At 40.9% G+C, this 21,739-nt stretch overlaps 1 protein-coding gene across 1 annotated transcript in view; it reads left to right on the top strand.

Moving 5' to 3' along the window:
• Positions 1–21,739, top strand: part of PRICKLE2 (prickle homolog 2 (Drosophila)) — a 163,316-nt gene that overhangs the window by 64,470 nt on the left and 77,107 nt on the right. The window contains exon 2 of the mRNA XM_012638692.1: positions 1,975–2,158. Coding sequence (XP_012494146.1) covers positions 2,015–2,158 — 144 coding nt within the window. The 5' untranslated portion in view covers positions 1,975–2,014. The remainder of the gene's footprint in view (positions 1–1,974; positions 2,159–21,739) is intronic.

Raw genomic sequence — 21,739 nt, 5'->3', positions numbered from 1 at the left:
ACAGACCTCATAAAGAAAGTGAAAAAACAACCCACAAAATGGGAGAAAAAATTTTCCAATTGTGTATCTGATATAGGACTGACTGATATCCAGAAAATATATAAAGAATGGTTACAACTGAACAATTAAAACACAAATAACCCAATGAAAAAAATAGACTAAAAATTTGAATAGACATTTCTTCAAAGAAGATACATAATAAGCGCATAAAAAGATGCTCAACATCATTAGCCATTAGGGAAATGCAAATCAAAACCACAATTACGTACCACTTTGTACCCCCTAGAATAGCAATAATCAAAAAGACAATAACAAGCGTGGCAAGAATGTGGAGAAAATGGAACACTCATTCATTAATGGTGGGAATGTACAAAGGTACAGATATTTTGGAAAACAATTTGACAGTTCCTCAAAATGTTAAACTTCAAATTGGCATTCTAACAATTCTGTTCCCAGGTATATACTCAAGAAAATTGGAAACATATATCCACACAAAAAATCTGTACATAAACATTCAGAGCAGCATTATTCACAAAAGCCAAAAAGTGTAAATAGTCCAGTGCCCACCAACTGATGAATGAAAAATGTGGTTTCCATGCAATGGCATATTATTCAGTGGTAGAAGGGAGTGAAGGATTGATATGTGTTACAACATGGATTAACCTTGAAACATCATTCCATATGAAAGAAGCCAGTTTCAAAAGACCCCATATTATATGATTCTATTTATATGAAATTTCCAGAATAGGCAAAATCATAGAGACAGAAAGTAGATTAGTGGTTGTCAGGGCCTAGGGGCAGAGGGATATGGTACATTCCTGCTAATGCTCCTGGGGTTTCTTTTGGGGGTGATGAAAATGTTATAAAATTAGAGAGTGGTGATGATTTCACAACTCTGTGAATATATTAACAGTCAGTGGGTTGCATACTTTAAAATGATGAATTTTGTGATATGTGACTCGTATGTAAAAAAGCTGTTATCAAAAAATTCAGGCATATGTGGGGATTAGGATTCTGGGCTCTTTCAATACCATTGTAAGGTGCTACTAAAACTAATAATAAAGAAAAGGCTACATATAAAATAGCTTATTTTCTTAAGGTTTTCCTCCTCCATCCATTTCTTCTCTTTTTATTTTATTGGTGGAAGCTAGAAATGTTTTTGTGTTGCTGACATCAACATATTTATTGCTTCATCATTGCTGTAGCCATGGATAAGGGAACAGATGGTAACCTTAAAAGAGAAATGTTCAGTTTGGGAGATTTTTATCTTTGGCTGCTACCTTTTGAAATAATTCACATGCATGATCTTTTTGTATATAAAAGAACCCACCAACATAGGGAAAATTTGGGTTTCTAATTAGAATTTCAAACCTACAAGGATCTTTAGTGGAGGTGAAAATGTCTTTCCTATGAGATCTTAGGGCCAGATTTATTTAGTGGGGGGAAAAATACATTTGCTGTTCTTCTTAAAGAAAATTTCACCCATAATTCTTTCACAAACCACTTCCGTTTTCCACGGCTTTTATAAAAACAGTATGTTGTCAGTATTTGTTAAATCTACAGGTAATATTTCTGGTCAGCATATGTATTATGTATATTTAATTGCTATTACAGTCAAGGAAATTGTGGTCATGGTTCATAATCCAGTGGTTTACTTAGTAAAATAAAAAAATATATTACCATTTCTCTCGGGATATTGATTTAGAAGAGAAGATTGGGATCCATGTTTAAATGCCCTTAGCATGCTTACTTGGTGGCCTGTGACCTTTCATGCTGTTTTCATGTGTGTGCACCACACCTTCTGCAAAGACAAGTGTGCTCTGGAACACTGCTTGAGATGCCTTGGTCAGAAGCGGTTGCCAAGGAATGTGTTTATGGTTTGCAGTCCAAGGGCTGATGACTAGCAGGCTCTTGAAAACATGGTTTTGTTTTTTTTTTTCCTTCCTTCTCACCTTCTACCTCTGCTGCCTGCAGGAAGATCTGCCTGCACTGCAAGTGTCCCCGGGAGGAGCACATGGTGACGGCGATGCCGCTGGAGATGGAGAAGACCATTAGCAAACTCATGTTTGACTTCCAGAGGAACTCGACCTCGGATGATGACTCAGGCTGCGCCCTAGAAGAGTATGCCTGGGTCCCGCCGGGTCTGAAGCCTGAACAGGTACCATTCCTGATGGGAGGATCTTGGTGGTTTGGGCTTTTAACTTTGTCTTGCCCGGTCCTTCCTCATTCCAGTCCGGAAGGAAGGAGTCTTTACTGACTCAGAAAAGTGGTTGGGGCTAAATGGGTTGAAGATGTCAGGGGCCCCAATGGGAAGTGAGAAATTGAGCCTTGAGTGATACAATGCAAATTCATTCTGTATTGCCACTGTTAACTGTTAACAGGATTGTCTAGAGTGTCTCAGAAACGTTGACTTTAAAACATGACATAGACTTTATTTTGGGGGAGGAAAAGGATTCATTGGCCATGAATCTTTAAAACATTTAACACAATTAAGATTCTTTAGAAAGGAGAGTGAGGGGTTGAGGAGCGAGAGGAAGCCTTATTCTTCCCAGTGATCAATGCTGTGTTTAAATTTTAAGTTTGACCTTGCTTTTACAAAGAAAGACACTGCATTTCTGGACATATTTTGGCACTACCCAAAGGCTGTAAATATTATTGGCTCAATGAAAAGAACTTACTTTCTTTCTGTTTCACTGCATTTTTCTCAGTGATATGCATTTCTCGGTACTTAGAATTTTCTCTTCCACCAGGTCCATGTTGGTTTAGAATCATCTCTGTAAACTGGGTATTTTTATGATCTTCTCTGTGAGCTTTGAGAGACATCACTGCCAGAATCTTAAGTGTTTGACCACTGTTGCCTTCCTCTGACACATAAAATTTCTTTCTCTGGAGATCCTCTCTATGTCCTCAGTGTTTCAAAGTTTAAACAGCCCTTAAAGTTTTAAGTCAGGAATTTTAAGTGTGATGATGCTTTTAGGAAAAGTTCTTCATTATAATTAAAGAAGACCCAAGAATTTACCTATAACTTAGTGGTGGTGACCCTGATATCATCTCTTTGATTAGCCATTTTCTTATTTTGTTCTTCTAATATTGAGGTTGCAGATTGGCAGATAAAATCAGGCACACAAGTAGGATTTGTTTAGCCAGCAAGATATTGTTTAAAAATTTAATTAGGTACTAATACTTTAAAAATAAAAATATTTCATGGAAAAGTTCCTATTTATATCTTGAAAATTTAAGAGTCTGGAATCTTATTTCTGCAAGGATGTAATAGGCTGGAGTTGCGTGCCGGCCATTCCTAGTAGACAGAATTCAGTTTCACCAAGTCTCCACTGAGTCTGTCTCATCCTTTTGTGTTACCTTCCTGAACCCTACAGACACTTTAGTTTTGTGATCTCTGTTCTAATTCTTACTACAGAGGAGAAAATAAATTAGAATAGAAACACTCACAAAAAATAATCTTCATGAGAATTGAAGGTCGTTCTGTGCTAGGTTATTAGCAGGAAGAAATGATTGCTTTCTCCCAGTTTGTGGGATAAGGTTACATCTTTCCTTTCTTCTGTTTTAGTTAAGATTGCATTATTAAAGAATTAGTTGGAGAAGAATGAGAGTATTTGAATGAGTTTGGACACTCATATGAGGTGGTGGTTGACGGGACACTTTTGTTTGACATTTCCATTCTACCACCAGCACTGGAGCAGGGCATTTTCACACCTAGCTACATCTGTGAGCTTCTTTCCTTTTCTTGGTAATCACATTGCCAACAACTTCTACGCAGCCCACCTTTCCCTGAATTTTCTAAAGTTAAGCTATTTTCAGTTCCCAGCTTAAGTAGATTCTTCTCTAAGACCATGGAACATCATTCTGTGATGTGCTCATTTCTACTCATAGTGACCCAACAGAACAGACAATCGCAGAAGCTGGGGTCTTGATTAAATTCACCAATCCCAAAAGTGAGTGCTTATGGTATTTTGGAAGCCACTTGACTCATCTAAAAGGAATGTCTTTGGGAAGCATAAAACTGAAATTTCTTTAATTTGTTTTGAAAGAAGATGATTAATGCTATTAAACAAGTGGTTTGAATTGTGCCAAATGAAAGGGTATTCCCACCTGTAATAATTCTATTGTTCTGTGGATGGTTTTCTCTATTCCCTACACTTACTCAAACCTATATGACACAGATGATTAGAAAAGGAAATTGCTCTCCGGAGAGAGAATATCTTCTCAAGCTATTTGAAGGATTTTATATTTGCCTAATAAAATATGAGTCTATATTAAAGGTGTTTGAACTGGTCATGTTGCAGGAAAGAAATGAACTTTAAATTTTTAAATTATGTGATCTTTTAAAGTCTATTACTTAAAGAACTATTTATGAATTTAAAGGTTTTTTTAAAAAGCTGTCTAGTATGCTTTAAGATTAGAAAAATTTGAGTCCCTAATTGCCTTTCACTAATAAAAATTCTGATGTTTAATATCATGTTAGTTGTCCATGATTTGAGAAAAACCATTTTTCTATCAAGAGAAATTACAGTGAATGTAAAATTGCTTTGTGCTGGAGGTAAAGTATTAAAGACTAGTTAGGTTTGAGAGTAATGTGCTTTCATTCTTCATAGAAACCTTTCATTTTACTCCCTGATCCTGGGGTTGATAATATACCTTCAGGTGATATTATTATTCTATTTCTTCCAAGAAATGCCTTCAATTAAATATAATGCAAATGAAAGTCACAACCATTTAGGGAAGTATTCTTGAGTATAGGCATTTAATTTTGTAAAAACTCAATAACTTCAAAACCCAATCTTTTAAAAATAGTGTGAAAATGATAAATAACAGATGATGCCAGAATGATGTCTTGTGATTTCTAATTATTGGATTGAAAACTAATCAGAAAAGTAGTTCATATCCTTTGCCTCTGCTCATTCCAAATAAGGTGTTTAATGTCATTCAGAGATCCCTGGTAGCAGAATAGAGAATTGCCTGAAGTTGTTTCTTTTTTTTTCTTTTTTGAGACAGAATCTTGCTCTCTCACCCCAGCTAAAGTGCAGGAGTGTTGATCATAGCTCACTGCAACCTTCAACTCCTAGACTTAAGCAATCCTCCTGCCTCAGCCTCCAGAGTATCTGAGACTACAGGCACACACTACCATGTCCAGCTAATTTTTGATATTTTTTGTAGAGATTGGGTTTTGCTTTTGCTCAGGCTAGTCTCGAATTCCTGACCTCAAGCGATCCTCCTGCCTTGGCCTCCCAGAGTGCTAGGATTACGAATGTAAGCCACTGCGCCTCACCCAAAGTCATTTTTAAGGCTCTAATTTCACTTTGAACTCACACAGTCAATAGCATGTACTCCAGCTCTTAAAGATGCTATGGTGGCACACTTACAATAGACAATACTCCAGGAAGAATTAGAAAACTAATTAACAAACCATAAAAAGGCAAATGACGAGCAGGATTGCTCAACCTCAGCACTGTTGACCTTTCAGGCTGGATAACTCGTTGCTGTGGAGCTGTCTTGTGCACTGTGGGATGTTTAGCATCCCTGGCCCCTGCCCCGTAGATGCTAGTAGCATCTCCCAGTTTTGGTAACCACATGTCTCCAGACATTGCCCACTGTACCTGGGGAGTAGGAGAACCACTGGGTGAAAGTGGTGTTACAAGCTGGAGGATATCTCAGCAAAATTCTGACCCAATCAAGACAAAAAAGGATGACTCAATTTAACAGCCATTTATTGAGCACCTACCATGTTCTAGCTTGGGTATGACAGCTGCTGCCTTGTAACATGGCCGAGTATTCAGCAGAGCGAAAGGTGGTGAGGCCACGTTGCTCGAGCTGAGGCTCCTGCTCTCTGAGGCAGGTCCCGCCGCCTTCACTATATCAAAACAATAATGGGAGCAGTATGAGGAGCAGGCTGTGGCAGCTCACCTTTTTGCTCTCCAAAATAGGAATCGCTTTTTCCACTTTTATAAAGGGAAAACTTGCTCATTAAAAAAAGAAAAGAAAATATGAGACCTCCAGGAAAGCAAATAAAAATCACTCATAATTCTACCACCCAGGGAAAATTGTTTTTCAACCTTTTTCCACGTATATTCAAGTATCTACGTACATAGGAGCACATTTCTGTTTGTTTCAGACAAAAATGTGATGGTACTCACCACTTACCCTGACTCGTTTTTTCTACTTCATACATTGTGAACACTTTTCTGCATCAGTATATTTCAATCCAGACAATCCTTTGCAGTGGTTGGATAGTTTTCTGTTGATAGTTTCTAATCCAGACTGGTACCACCACCACTAGGGGGCATTTGGAAATGTATGTTTGGGAGGGGGTAATTACTGTCTCAATGACGGGGAGCCCGCTAGCATATGGGTGGGGCCTTGAGATGCTAACCATCCTAAAGGTACCAGATGATCCTGCACGAAGGAGAATTGACCCATCCCAAATGCCAAGAGTACCGTCAATGAGCACCATGGAGCTGAAGGTTTATTTTTGGCCATTTGCATTGTTGGCACTTTTCCTCTGTATTTCAGGACAGCAGCAGCTAACCCCGTGTATCTTGCATCTCGTGTATGTGCCTGCTCCTCTCCTTAAGCACAATTTCTAGAGGTGGCGTGGTCACATATAAACATGTCATTATGCCAAACTGCCCTCTGGAAAGGTTATAACTAGTGCATCCTCTGGGTGGATAGCCTGCATCGAATACACATAGCTATGGTTTTTCTATTGGTACTCCTTCTTGCACTCCATGAAAATCTGAAGAGGCCATCAGATTGCTTCTCCTGAGTGGATGTCCTTGACGTTTTGGATACTCCAAGTGTTCATGGAGCATCCTCAAATATCAATATCTCCAAATTCTTAGTCTCCAAAGCTTAGTAATTTTACCATGTCCTTGATGGTATTTTTGCACAGGAGAAAAGTGGCAATTTGATTACTTGTCCAGAACACTCAACTGTCACTTCAAACTATCACAGGAAAGATGAAGAGTGGATACCAGGAGTAATTGCCCAATTTTGGGCTTTCAAAGCATTCTCTCATATATGGTAAAATGAAACATCTGACACTACTCAGAGATGGGCATGAATTAGTTGATTTTGAGCCCTGTGAAACTCAAATATCTCTATTGTGAGTATATAAAATTCTTTATTTGACTTCTAGTGACTATTACTCATCCATCAGGTGTCAGATTCAGTGTATCTCCTCAAAGAATTTCTTTGACCAGCTCCTAATACAAGATCAGGTCCCCAGTTACATGCTTTGTAGCAAACTCTGTATTTTTCCTTATTAATGCTTATCAAACTTGTAATTAGATACTAGTATAATGATTTAACATTTGGCTCCCCCACTTTGCTTTGAGGTCCAGGAGGGCAGGGATCTTGCCCACTTTGTTCTTTAGGGTCCCCCCTAGCGCCTAGCACAGTGCCTGACACATGGCAACAAATATTTAAGAGACAGGCAGATGAACAGGGATCTTCTGCAGAACTGGAAATGCTCAGGGTTGCATCACACTGAAAAGATAAAAGTCTTTTACAATTTTTTCTACATCAAAGATTATTTTCTATCAGTTATTCCCATTCCTTCTGCTTCTCCTAAAAATATATGTTCTAAGCAGGTTTCCCTAACCATCTCAACTGCTTCAGAGTTTTCTTAGATTGCAAAGGGGTGGGAGAGGGTGGCATCATGCAAAGGACTGTGCTCCAGTGCAAACCTGAGGCCGCACAACTGACTCCAAGACTTGGGGTCTGGACCAGGCTGGGAGGAGCAGAGGGTCTGGCAGAAGCCCACTGTGTTTCCAAACCTGGGCACCATTTGTGTCCCAGTCCAAGTCTGGGGAGCCCACTGGGACCACGGTATGAGGAGGAAGCAGTATGTCCCTGTGGGAAGAGCCCTGCTTCTGGAATCAGGCAGATCTGGCCACTGCTTCATCACTCTGACCTCAGAAAAGTTGTTGAACTTCTAGGAGCCTCAGTTTCCTCTTAATGGTGATGATGATGATGATGATGATGATGATGATGATGATGATGATGATGGAGAAAGTTATTAAATTTTCATTGAACACTATTTTTAACACTTTGCATGCATCATGCCAATTCTTATAACAATCTGATTTGGTAGTTACTATTCCCGTCTCCACTGTAGAGGTGAGTAAAGCAAAGCTCAGAGAAGTTAAATACCTTGCCCAAGATCACATAGCTGATAAGTAGGAGAGACAGATTCAATCTCAGGCAACCTGACCCTGGAGCCCACTTTCTTAGACCTGGAGCTCACAGAGCTAATCCAGCCCCAGCTGAGGGAGTACATTAGAGCTCTTGGTGCCGTGTCTAGATATAGAAGTTGCTCAATAAAGCTGTTGTTTCCTTCCCGTATTCTTTGTGAAATAGTAGTAAGTGACTAGCTGATTACATTGCCCTGAGTCAGCACAAAGAGGGGCAGAAGAACATTCGGCTGTGTGGGAAAGAGGGAGGTTAGGTGGGGATGGAGAAGCACAGGATTTTCCAGAATCCTAGATTCCTTCTCAGCCTTCTCAAAGGGTTTTTTTTTTTTTTTTTGAGACAGAGTCTCACTGTGTTGCCCTGGCTAGAGTGAGTGCCGTGGCGTTAGCCTAGCTCACAGCAACCTCAAACTCCTGGGCTCAAGCAATCCTCCTGCCTCAGCCTCCCGAGTAACTGGGACTACAGGCATGCGCCACCATGCCCGGCTAATTTTTTCCTATATATTTTCAGTTGTCCGATTAATTTCTTTCTATTTTTAGTAGAGACGGGGTCTCGCTCTTGCTCAGGCTGGTTTCGAACTCCTGAGCTCAAACAATCCGCCCGCCTCGGCCTCCCAGAGTGCTAGGATTACAGGCGGGAGCCACCGCGCCCGGCCCCTCAGAGGGTTTTAATAAAAGAATTTTTAATTCTGCCAATGTGGGAGCCTTTCTGTTACCCATGTTTTCTGCTGCAGGATTTTTATAAAGATGCAACTGCATGAGGTTCTCTGGCTCCAGTGAACCCAAGCAGCTTAGACATGGGTCCACACAGAGCTACCCAGCTGAATTCTCCAGTGCCCCAAGCAGGCTTCAGGGCTGTCTGCTGAAGAACTGAGCTCTGCCGCCCACCTTCCTCGGTGCCTGAGATCTCCTCAACATCACAGTTCCCAGACCTGGGACGAGTGGGTCTTTTGGGAGTTCTCTGTAGGCTGCACAGAGTACAAAGGCAGTCTTGCCACAAAGAAGAATATTCTACACATGTCTCTTGGGGGATCAACAGGTCAGCAGGAGGCTCCTTAATTTGGCCTCTTTGCCACTTGGAGCCTCTATAGCACCTGTCTCTAATGGCTGGGCAGTGGGCTTCTTGCGGGCATTCCACTAGATTATTCCCCTAAGGATAGTATAAGTGATGAATCAGAGAGTATGCTGGAAAATTTTATGATAAATGAATGGCCATTGGAGTTTTTTGTTGTTGTTCTCTCACTTACTCAACAGATACTTATTGTGTATTTCTATGTGTCAGGCTATGTTCTGGGCATTGGCCAGATAAAACGATAAACAAGGTAATTAAGGTTTCTGCTGCACTGTAGTTATAAGGGGGATAGAGACAAATAAGGACCAGGATAATTTTAGATTGTGATTTTTTTTAAAAAGCGCAACGATATTAACAATAATGATAGAAACATTTAAAGAACTGTTACATGTGCCAGACATTTCCCTGAGTGCCTTGCAAGTTGCGTCTCATTTAATCTATTCTATAAAAAAAAAAAATTAGCTTCTCAGATCATGGATGTAGACTAGGTGCAGGAGGGATTGGCTAATTTAGACTGGTCAGGACAGCCTCTCTGGGGAGGTGGTATTTGAGCTGCTACTGAAGAAGCCTGCTATACAAAGATCAGGTTTGTTAGAGAAGTTGAAGTGTTCATTAGAGTGAAGCTCAGAAGTGAAATGAAGTCAGTACCAACTTCGTATGCAAAGAATTTGGGGAGAAATGGATGGAGCCCATGCAGGGCCCAGATCTTGCCAAGGCATCCATGGACATGAAGGCAGGAAGGTCCCTCTGCCGTGTTTGCTCCTGGGAAATCAGAGGCGCCCAAACATCCCTTTGATGTTTCCGCCTGCAGGTGCAGATAGGGCGACAGAGAGCCCCCATTCAAAGGAGACTAGAGAGGGCCCTTCCGTATGGTGAATACATAGTGGGTACTCTCCATACATTCATTTATGTCTCCCCCTTTTGTTGTCTACCCTGCCTTCTAAAATGCGAATCTGGTAGAGGGAGACACAGGTTGTCTTGTTCACCACTGTAGACTCGGTGCTGAAAATTATGCTGGGCCTTCTATACACAGGTGTTATGTGAATAAACAATCACTTTTAGTCCTGGGTACAAGATCTCCCATTTTTCTGATGAATACATTGAGGCTCAGCGGGGATCAGAAACTTGACCAAGATGCCCCGGTGAGAGAGGGGCAGAGCCGGGCCCTCTGCCTGACTCCAGTGCCCATTTGGGCTCTTCCTGCTCCACCCCTGCCTCTTCCACCGTGCTCCACCCAGGATGTCAGATCCAGAAAGCAGATTTGGCGTGTGTAGGAAGAGGGGAGCAGCATGTGTCACACAAGGCTCTTTCATTCTTAGGGGCAGGACATTTCTCCTAATCTGAGGTTGACTGTGGTGACTGAGGAATTCATCTTTTCCCCACCCCCGTTTCCCCACCACTGCAGGAAGCAGCACGGCCCTGCCTTCAAAGACTTGTTTTCCCCGTCAGTAATCCCTGTTTATCTGAGGCTCCTCTCACTCTCTCATCCTGGCTTTACTGTACTTCCTCCAGGGGCTCTCGTGTTCCTGATACAGTGTCATGTACCTGGGCACTCAATAGTGAATTTCCTTCAGCAATTATTTATTGGGTGCTGACTCTGTGCCAAGCACTCTCCTAGGCACTGGGGCACAGCTGTGAACAAGCATACAAGTGACCCTGCCCTTATGGAGCTGCCAGTCTAGTGGGGGCTACAGACAAATTAACAGCTGAATGAACCAGACACATTCCGAGGGTGACGTGTACTAGCAAAGCAATAAAACGGGGTGATGTTATTGAGGGCAAGGAGTTGGCAAACTTTTTCTGTAAAGAGCCAGATAGTAAGTATTATGGGTTTCGCAGATTATACAGTCTTGGGCAAATACCCAAGTCTGATGTGGTGGTACGAAAGCAAGCAGTCATAGACAATAGGTCAATGAATGGGCAAAGCCAGGGAACAAAAGTTTACTAAGAAAAACAGGCAGTGGGCCTGATTTGACCCACAGGCCCCTGATTTAGAGAATCTAATTTAGATTGGATGGTTAAGAAAAGTCTCTCTGCAGGGGCGACCTTTGAGCTGAGTTCTTACATGGAATGATGGTTAGAGGACCCAGATTTAGTCAGCCTAGTCCAGTAGTTTTCAAAATGAGGTCCCTGCACCAGTAGCATTAGTATCACCTGGAAACTTGCTAAAAAAATAGAGATTCTTAGGCCTGGCCCCAAACTTATGGAGCCACAACTCTGGAGGTGGTGCCCAGCAATCTGTTTCAACAAAGCCTTCAGGTGTTTCTGCTGCATGCCAGCATTTGAGAGCTGTCACTGTCGGGTAATGGAAAACATATGGGGCCACATCTTGACTCTACCACTTATCAGCTGTGTAACCATGGGCACCTTGCGCTTCAGTTTTCTTGTCTGTAAGATGGGGATGCTTATGCCCAAGTCTAACTTAGCTATGGAGAATGAGTGAATTAAACTATGTAAAGAGCATAGGAGAATGCTGACACATAATAGGTCCTCATCGAATGGTAGCTGCTGTCATCAGCACTATCATCGTTTGAATCTTCACGACACTGGAGCAGATTTGCATGCAGATCTAATGGAGGGTGAGCCCCTGAAGCTACCCCACCCCATCCATGGCTTTTTGCCTGTTCTTCCCAGGACTGGCATGGCCTGGATAGCACCTGAACAGAAGGCTGCTAAAGGAGAATTCAAGATGCTTTTAAAAGCCTTTCGCTGGTCCTGCTTCTTCAGCTCCCTCCTGGGCCTGTTAACCCAGAGCACACTCTGGTGGCTGTTACTGCAGGACTGGGAATTATACAGCTGTGACTCACCACCACTGGGCTGGGGCCACAGTGCCAGGCATCCGGCTTTACCATTCACTACTGGAGCTACTGACAGTTTGCTCATTTTATGTGAGAAGCTGTTTATACCAGAAGGGACAGAGGCTGGCAGATGCTGGGGGAAGGGAGAGAAGAATGACAGAGTGGTTCATCTCCAAAGGCCTGCTGGGTGGTTTTGGCTCATAGGGAGGGAGCGTACAATCTAATGGCCCCTCTAAAAATCGTCATTAGACTCGCCAACCATTTGCAGAGTGTTGTCTTCATTTCATTATTCCATCAGCCCATGCTGAGCTCAAAATGGAATTTTATGGTGCGGCGAGATGCACGCCTCTCCAGTTGAATTGGATTAAATTTCCCCTAAGCTGCATCTCCTACTCAGCCCTCACTGTCACCCGCCCCAGTGTTTTCAATGCAGTTTGAGAGATGGGTGGAAAGGGGAGGCAAGAACGGGGCAGGAGGAGGCCCCAAAGCAATCTACCTCACTGTTCTTGGGAAGCCAGTCACACGGATGACGCTGTGTTTATCTTGGCTCCAGAAATGCACTGATGTCATCAGATGGCAATGGGAAATATGCCTGTGTGTGCAGCATTCAATAAAACTGCCTGTTAATAAACTTGTTTTCAACGGAGCTGTCAGAGATGGGACTAGAACCTGGGTTCCCAGGCTTTAGGGCCTCTGCCAGATGAAGTCAGCAGCAACGTGGCCAGATTCCACCAGCAGGGACTTGTCAAGGCTCACGTGCAGAATGTGAGGCCTGGAGACGCCAAGGCTCATTTGCAAACACGGGAAGCGAGACCCGCAAGTGGAGTTCCCAGCTTTCAAGACAGATGGCTCCAACCTTTACGGTAAATTCACTCTGGGGTCCTAAAGATTGGGAGTGGGCCTGTGACTTGGACTTCCTGCATAAATTCACAGCTGCACACCCTTTCTGCCGACAGAGCAGTCTGCACTGTAGGCTGGTGTGAGAGTTGATGTACTACCGAGATGATCTGCTCTGCCTTATGACTCAGGAGATATTTTGAGTGATTTCATGGGATGGATGGATGAATCCACCGTCAAGTCAACAAATGACTAACTTCCTTCCTCCATTTATCTACCTGCCTCCATCCATTTATTCATTTGCACATTCGGCCATTTATTCATTCTACAGCTGTTTATTAAGCACCTATGTCCAAGTTGTTAGTATAGGTATGATTTTAATGTGGCAGTTTTCCAGGTCCAGAGGAAAACTGGAGCTTTCCAACACCAGTCTTTATATTTTACTTGGTGTGGCCTGGAGTCACGCATAGGTAGTTGTAGAAAGTCTGTCTTTGTGGAAGGCCCATGCAGACTTCCAGCTCTGTGCTGGACTCCCATGGCTTCTTTTGAGTACTTATCCTTCTGGGCTCATAGTGTTCAAGAGTGTAAGCTTTCATGGTAACTAGCTCTGTGTTCAGATTTTAGCCATGATGCTTCTAATGCTGACCAAGTTAATTCACCTCCACGAGCTTTCATTGCATCATCTGAAAAATCATGATGTCATTACTTAATTGCAGCGTAGTTGTCAGGATTAAGTGAGACAAGGCTTAAGCATTGGGGCTTTAAAAGTGGCTGCTCTTCGTTTTCTTTTGCACAGTCAAAAATTGGAAACAAACCAAATGTTCACCAACAGGTAAATGGATAAGCAAATTGTGCTATAGTCATAGAGTAGACTGATACTCTGCAGTAAAAGGGAATGGACCATTGTTACATGCAACAAAATGAATCAGAATCTTAAAGTCATTATTCTGAGTGAAAGAAGCCAGATGAAAAAAGTTCATGCTATATGATTTCATTTATATAGAACTCTAGAAAATGCAAACTAATCTGTAGTGGTAGAAAGCAGATCAGTGGTTGCTTGGGGGTGGAGGGGGTGGGAGGAGTGAGAGGGAGGAATGACACAAGACCAAGGAAACTTCTGGGGGTGTTATGTGTGTTTGCTATCTTGATTATGCTGATGCTTTCATGGATATATATATACGTTGAAACTTACCAAAGTGTATACTTTAAATATACGTGATTTATTACATAGCAAATACCTCCATAAAGTGATTGAGTGAATGAATGAATGAAGTTGTTCTTAGCAAACAGGAAGATGAGCATCACCCCGCCCCCATGTCAATGGTGGAGTCTTCCTAAGGTTTCATAAGTTACCTCAGGAAGTAACTAAGGCTTTTGGCCAATTACTGTCAGAAAGAACTGCTTAGTGTTAATTATGCACAATAAAAAGGATATTTGGGGCGGAAACTCATCAACATCCAGATGGATGATGCTAAAAAATCAGTTCCACAGACTGGCTCATTTCATCATCTCTGTAAGTTCCCAAGTACAGCACCTAACATGTAGTTGGCACTTGGTAAATAATGATGACAGTTGTTATTGCTATGGCAATGAGAAAGACTGATTAAAACTCAGTGATCAGATCTTGCTAAGGGAAGCCAATGATTTCAGTGGTTTCTGAACTTGCATTTCCTGACCCAAAGGGATACGTTGATAGGCCATTAGCTGGAAAAGGGATCAGGACAGCCATATGCAGTCATACAATCTGTGCATTTCACAAAGTTGCCTCGTCCAGTGGTTGGAAGCTAATATTCACCTGGCTCTGAGGACTGCAAGAAGAAGGAATACATTTTATTTCACATAAGGTGCCTTGCAGCTTACCTGGCTGTGATGCAGGACCCCATCTGCCTAGATTGGAGACTGACTTTCTAATTCATAGTTGGGAGGTTGTCTTTTTCTACTTTAAGTAAAGGTACCAAAAAGTCTAGCAGCAACTTAGGAGGGTCTGTAAATACCAACTTGCCTACAATCCTGGGGTTCTGGGAAACCACTTTTCTGACTCCTGCCAAACGGAGTTAGGAAAAAGAGGTGGTGTCTCCATCCTCACTGGAATCGAGTATTTGGTGAGGGATGCTATGATTTCCCCAGGATTCATGGTCAAGATGATGAATACTTTGGGCCTTTTTTGTTCCCTCCTTCCTCTTCCATCATTCTGTAAATCACTGCAAGCATCATAGCCTTGGGCAGAGAGGCAGCCAGGGGAAGGAGCTGAAATGCCAACCAACTAATTCTGCCAACTACTTGACAACTCTATTATTCATGTTTATTGAGGAAGAGGGTCAAACGGTGTGGCTAAATTTGAGGTTGGGCTTGTACATGGTTTTGAAACATCCATCTTCTCCTGGGTCCCATTGCTGTATGAATAGTCAGGAATTCATCTGGGTGGTGAATATGCCATGAGAAATGGCTCTGCTAAAATATGGTCAGTGAGTGGTCCTATCCATGCATAGTAATTAAAAGCCCTTCCTGTGGCATCAGACACAACTGGGACCTGATTCAGCTCTGCCACTCTCTGGCTATATTTATAATTGGAGCCGGTTATTTTACCTTGGTGAGGTTGTTCTTCCTCCCCTGTAAAATGAAGATAGTAATGGTTCCTGAATTATAGAGTCCCTAATCGGTATCTGGCATTTCAAGAAACGTTAGATATTTTTACTGATTGTAAAGGCCAATTGATGTGAAAACACTTTTCTTAGTAAGGCCTATTGGGGAAAACAAAACTGAGATCTAAGTCTGAAGTTCTTGTCCAAAGATGGTGAGGGCAAGGACTATGGAAATCTAGAATATAAGCAAAATAAGACACTACAGAAATTATTAAGGACAAACCTTGGATTTGATACTTAAGAAAACAATCTCAAAGAAAGTATATGACTTGCTCATTATTGCATAGAGCCAGAATTTAGAGAGCAGGTAATTTACTCACCACTCTTCCGCTTATGACATCAGGGGAAATACCTAAGGAATGTAGATGGTGCAGATACACAGAAAAGGGAACATTCAAGAGCAGAAAGAGTTATGGATCAGAAACATTTGGTTTCAGACAGTGGTCAAGTGACCTTGACCAGGTTTCATCGCATCTTCGAGCTTTTGTTTCCCAAATATTTTCTTTCGATTATAAAGTAAGAATAAATAAGGCAGTGTTTTCAAATTGTTAGAGGAAAGATGATAGAGTTGATGAACAGTAATTGCTCTTGATGTGATATACTCTATAGCCTTCATAATTTTTGTCTTTTTGATCTGTCAATGCCTAATAGATACATCTTAAAATCTTTCACTGCAATTATAGATTTGTTTCTCCTTATATTCCTGTTTTTGCTTTATATATTTGAGGCTATATTTTTGGAGGCCTACAAATTTATGGTTATTCTATAATTTTGATAGATTATTTCTTTTCTGTTGTAACATCCCTTTTAATGTGTTTTTTGCAGTTATTTTAATATGAAAATAATTTTTATAATTCATGAAAGGTTTATGAACAACTACATAAATATTTTCTAAGAGTACAAATAGTGAACTGGTGGCTATTATAAAAGTGGTTAACAAATTGTATCACTAATAATTTTGAAATGACCAAAGATCTATTAATCAATTGTAACATCCCTTTTTTCCCCTCTTAATTATAATTGCTTAAATTCTGGTTTGTATAATATTAACATTGCATGCTAGCTTTATTTTGGTTAGTAATTGCAAGACTATACTTTTTGGCCAGGCACGGTGGGTCACGCCTGTAATCCTAGCACTCTGGGAGGCTGAGGCGGGCGGATGATTTGAGCTCAGGAGTTCAAAACCAGCCTGAGCAAGAGCGAGACCCCGTCTCTACTAAAAAAACAGAAAGAAATTAGCTGGACAACTAAAAATATATAGAAAAAATTAGCCAGGCATGATAGCACATGCCTGTAGTCCCAGCTACTCGGGAGGCTGAGGCAGGATTGCTTGAGCCCAGGAGTTTGAGGTTGCTGTGAGCTAGGCTGACGCGATGGCACCCTAGCCCGGGTAACAGAGTGAGACTCTGTCTCAAAAAAAAAAAAGACTATACTTTTTTTATTCTTTTATTTTCAACCTTTCCCTATGGTCTTGTTTTAAGGGATATTCTGTAAGCAGCACATGATGGATATTGTATTTCTCTTTTTAATCCAAACTGATAATCTATCTTTTAATTGATAGGTATAATATATTTACATTTATTACAATAACTTACATAATCATTCCTACCACTTTCTTTTCTGTTTGCTTTCTTTTTTCCTATTTCCTTGACTTCTATTTTTTAATGAAGTCCTGCCAGTTTTTTTCATTTTCCTTTGCTTGGTAGGAAGCTGCAGGGTATATTTCTATTCTTGGAGTGATTATCCACTATTTCTTAACATCTAGCCACATTGGATCTTTTGCCATTCGTCTCAGTCTATTTTGTGCTTCCGTAACAGAATTCCTGAGACTGGGTCATTTACAAAGAACAGAAATTTATTCTCTCACAATTCTGGAGTCTGGGAAGTCCAAGATCAAGGCACCGACATCTGGTGAGGGCTTTCTTGCTGCATCCTCATACAGTGAAAGGCAGAAGGGCAAGAGAGGTAACGAATGCTATGTCGCCACACAGCAGAAGAGCAGGAGAGGGCAAACCTACTCCCACAAGCCATCTTTATAGCAGCATTCATCTACTCATGAGGGGACAGCCCTCATGACCTAAGCACCTCCCAAAAGAATTCGCTGCCCAGTACTGTTGCATGGGAGATTAAGTTTCCAACATACGAATTTGGTGGGGGACACATTCAGACCATAGCACCACTCTTTCAATACCCCAAGCTTCCTCCAGCCTCAGGGCTTTTACACTTGCTATACTCAATGCCTTGCTTTCTACTTTCTTCGTTTCAACAAAGCTCCGGTGTTTCAGTAATTTTGTCTTCCATGTAAATATGATAGTGATCTTATGTGACATACTTTTTAATACCACGTCTTAGATTACTTATGAAAGATTTTCGCTCTCATCTGGAATATCCTACATCTCAATATCCTTCTGAGTCACCTCACCTGACCTTGAGTTCATATTCACTAGAGCTGAAGCAAAATATAATTTTGGATAGTTTCTCTTTAAAACAGAATCATATCAATACTAATCATTTTAGGATTATTTTATGTCTATTATTTTTCACACATCATTGCTCCCTTTATTTAATACACATAGGAACTGATTCTAAAACTCCCCATTTTCATAGGTTACTTCCTAAATATGTGTGAATAATGTTAAGATTTTTTTTTCTTTTTCATCCATTTCCTGCCTGGTTCCAAAAATGGTTTAAAAAAAGCTTTCAGTAGAATAACTAAAACAAGGGTGAAGAATGCTATAGGCCACAAAGGGAAAGGAGATAATTGTAACAGAAAACCAAGTCTAAAGGGTACTAGAACAGCTTGGCAATGTCCTTGGCTAACCGCATAATAGAATCCACTGTTTTTTGGATGAAGACCATGATAGCATGAGGATAAGCACTGTTTTAGACTAGATTTTGGGAATGTTGGGATTCTGAAGAGCTGCCTGTTTGGGGGTCTGAGCATAGTTGATACTGAGTTCTCTTCTCTCATGACATTGGCTAACACATTTGGGTGCTGCTTATGCCACTTCTAGAGTGATCGGAAGACTCTGTCATGAGCCAGAAAGACGTACTAGATAATGGGAATTCTGTGATCTGTGAGATATAACAGAGTTAATGTCCCAAGACTGAAAATTCAGAAGAAATAACTTGCCCAATTACCAGTGGTGATTTATCTCATGGTCTTCTCAATGGAAACACAATGAATAACTGAATTTTTAGATCCTTTCATTTGCTATAGAGTCTAAGGCTGGGGCCAGCATCTCGCCTGTGATCTTTAATTGTCTTATTAAAAACAGAAGGGAAGTTGCTTATAAAAGGACTTAAATGTGAGTATAGATATATTGTCCAACTCATTTTTTTTCCCCACTGATTTTGACCATAATTTGAGAGAAGCGTTACCACAGAAGAACATTTGGTCCCAACACACAATAAAAATCACTCTCAAGTTGTCAAATTCATAGAGATAGAAAGGAGGATGGTGGTTGCCAAGGGCTGGGGAAGGGGGGAATGGGAAGTTAGCATTTGATGGGTACAGAGTTTCAGCGTGGGAAGATGAAAAACGTTCTGGAGATGAATGTTGATGGTTGTACATAACACAGTGTACTTAATACACTGAAAAATGGTTAAAATGGTAAATTTTATCTTATATGTATTTTACCACAAAATAAACACATAATAAAGTAAAATAAAATAAAATAAAAGACTCTTAGGAATTAGTGGCGTCCCTTCAAGGACCATGCGGACTTTGTTGGGGATGAACCTGGGCACATTAACTTCTCTCGTGTGGACCCCAAGGGAAAAACGTTGGTCAAGCCTGAGCCAGTTCACGTGGTCCTTGTGACATAATGTAGGCACGCAACATTCAGAGCAGACGCATACTAAATAATGCACTTGATCTCTGCCTTCTTTGGAGTTCCAGCTTACCCACGTGGCTTTTAACAGTTAAGCAGGCACTCTAGTCTGCTTATTATTCAAGGTTTTAGCAGGAACCACAGGCTTGAAGAATGAACCATGACTACCCTGCTCCTTGATTCATCAAATCCATAGGGTAGACTGTAATCCTGTGACGACTTGATGGAGACAGTGGGGTGCAATGGATTGAGAATGAGCTTTAAAGTCAGACTCAAATTTATATCCTGGCTCAGCCCTTTACTCCTGAGCAAGTCAAATAGGTTATAATTTATTTACCCTTATTATTCATGATTCTGTATCTGCAAATTTGCCTACTTGCCAAAATTTATTTGTAACCCCCAAATCAATACTTGTAGCATGACCATTAGCACAAATATACAGAGGGGTGAAAAATTTGAGTCACCAATGCTCACATGGCCAGCTGAGGTAGAACGAGGTGATGTTCTGCCTTCTGATTTCAGCTCTCAGACTGAATAGAAAAGTGGTCTATTTAGTGCTACTTTTTTTTTTTTTTTTTTTTTGCTTTTTGTTGGTGATTTCACTGTTTAAAATGGTCCCAAGCATAATGAAGCACTGTCTAATATTTCTAAGGGCAAGAAGGCTGTGATATGCTTTTTGGAGAAAACGTGTATGTTAGATAATCTTCAGTCAGGCTTGAGTTAGAGTGCTGCTCTCCCTGAGTTCAATATTAATAAATCAATAGTACATATTAAATAAATTGTCCTTAAACAGAAACACACATGAAGCATGGTTATGGATTGATTGATCAATGAAAATATTGTGATCAGAAGCTTGCAGGAACCTAGCCCTTGATTTTCCCTAGGAACAATGCTTCAGTATTCACTAATTCAGTATTTGCTGTGACTTTGTATTAATAGAACATAACTATGACAAATAAAGAGAATCAACTGCACTTACCTGTGTGAAAGGTAATATCTCACTCACACAGCACTCCATTCTTTCCCTATCATGGCAGGGATTAAGGCTATTCACAAATGAGTGGCTCCTTCTTCTTCCAGGCATAGGGGAGTAATGGATTTTCTCATCCCCCTTAAAGTTAAGGATGTCCACAAGACTTGCTTTACCCAATGACATGTGAACAGAAGTCACATGCATCACATCCAGTAAAAGCATTTAATCGTCAGTGTTCAGCTCTGACCTTCCTTTTCTCTGCTGCCATCATTATGGAGGCACATATCAATATGGAGCCTTCATCGCCTGGGTCTCTGCCTACCCATATGGGAGATATAGTGTGAGTGAGAAATAAAACGGTGGTGTGGATAAGGGTTTGATATCCAGAATATATAAAGAACCCCTACAATTCAACAACAAAAAGACAACTCAATTGAAAAATAGCCAAAAAGACTCAAATAGACATTTCTCCAAAGAAGATATACAAATTAACAATAAGCACTTGAAAAGATGCCTGATATCATAAGTCATTAGGATGATGCAAATCAAAACCACAATGAGATACTGCTTCACACCTACTAAGATGGCTATAATTTTTAAAGATGGAAAACAAGTGTTGGCAAAGATGTAGAGAAATCAGAACCTTTGTGCGTCACTGGTGGTCAATTCCTCAGAAAGTTAAACAGTATTACCATATGATGCAGCAGTTCTACTTGTAGGTATATACCTAAAATAATTAAGAACAGGGAGTCAAAGAGATTTGTTGAAGCATTATTCACGTTAGTCAAAAGGTAAAAATGGGCCAGATGCAGTGGCTCATGCCTGCAATCCTAGCACTTTGGGAGGCTGAGGTGGGAGGATTGCTTAAGGCCAGGAGTTCAAGACCAACTGGAGCAAGAGTGAGACCCCCCCCCCTACAAAAAATGGAAAAAAAATTAGCTGGATGTGTTGATGTGCACCTGTAGTCCCAGCTACTCCAGCAGCTGAGGCAGGAGAATCACTTGAGCCCAGGAGTTTGATGTTGCTGTGAGCTATGATGATGTCATTGCACTCTAGCCTGAAGGACAGAGTGAGACCCTATCTCAAAAAAAAAAAAAAAAAAAGTAAAAATGACCCAAGTTCCATCATTAGATAGAATAGTTAAACAAAATGTAGTATGTACATACAATGGATATTAGTCAGCCATAAATAGAAAGTTCTGACCCATGCTACAACATGAATTAACCTTAAAAACCTTATGCAAAGTGAAATAAGCCAGACACAAAGAACAACTATTTTATTGTTCCACTTATGTTAAATATCTAGGCTAGGTAAATTCATAGAGACAGAAAGTAGACTAGAGGTTACCAGGCTGAAGGGAGGGAGAAATGAGGAATT

This window comes from Propithecus coquereli, unplaced genomic scaffold (assembly GCF_000956105.1).
Source record: "Propithecus coquereli isolate 6110/MARCELLA unplaced genomic scaffold, Pcoq_1.0 Scaffold1, whole genome shotgun sequence".
NCBI lineage: Eukaryota > Metazoa > Chordata > Mammalia > Primates > Indriidae > Propithecus > Propithecus coquereli.
Note: the sequence above shows the minus strand (reverse complement) of the source record. Positions and strands in the feature narration are given on the sequence as shown.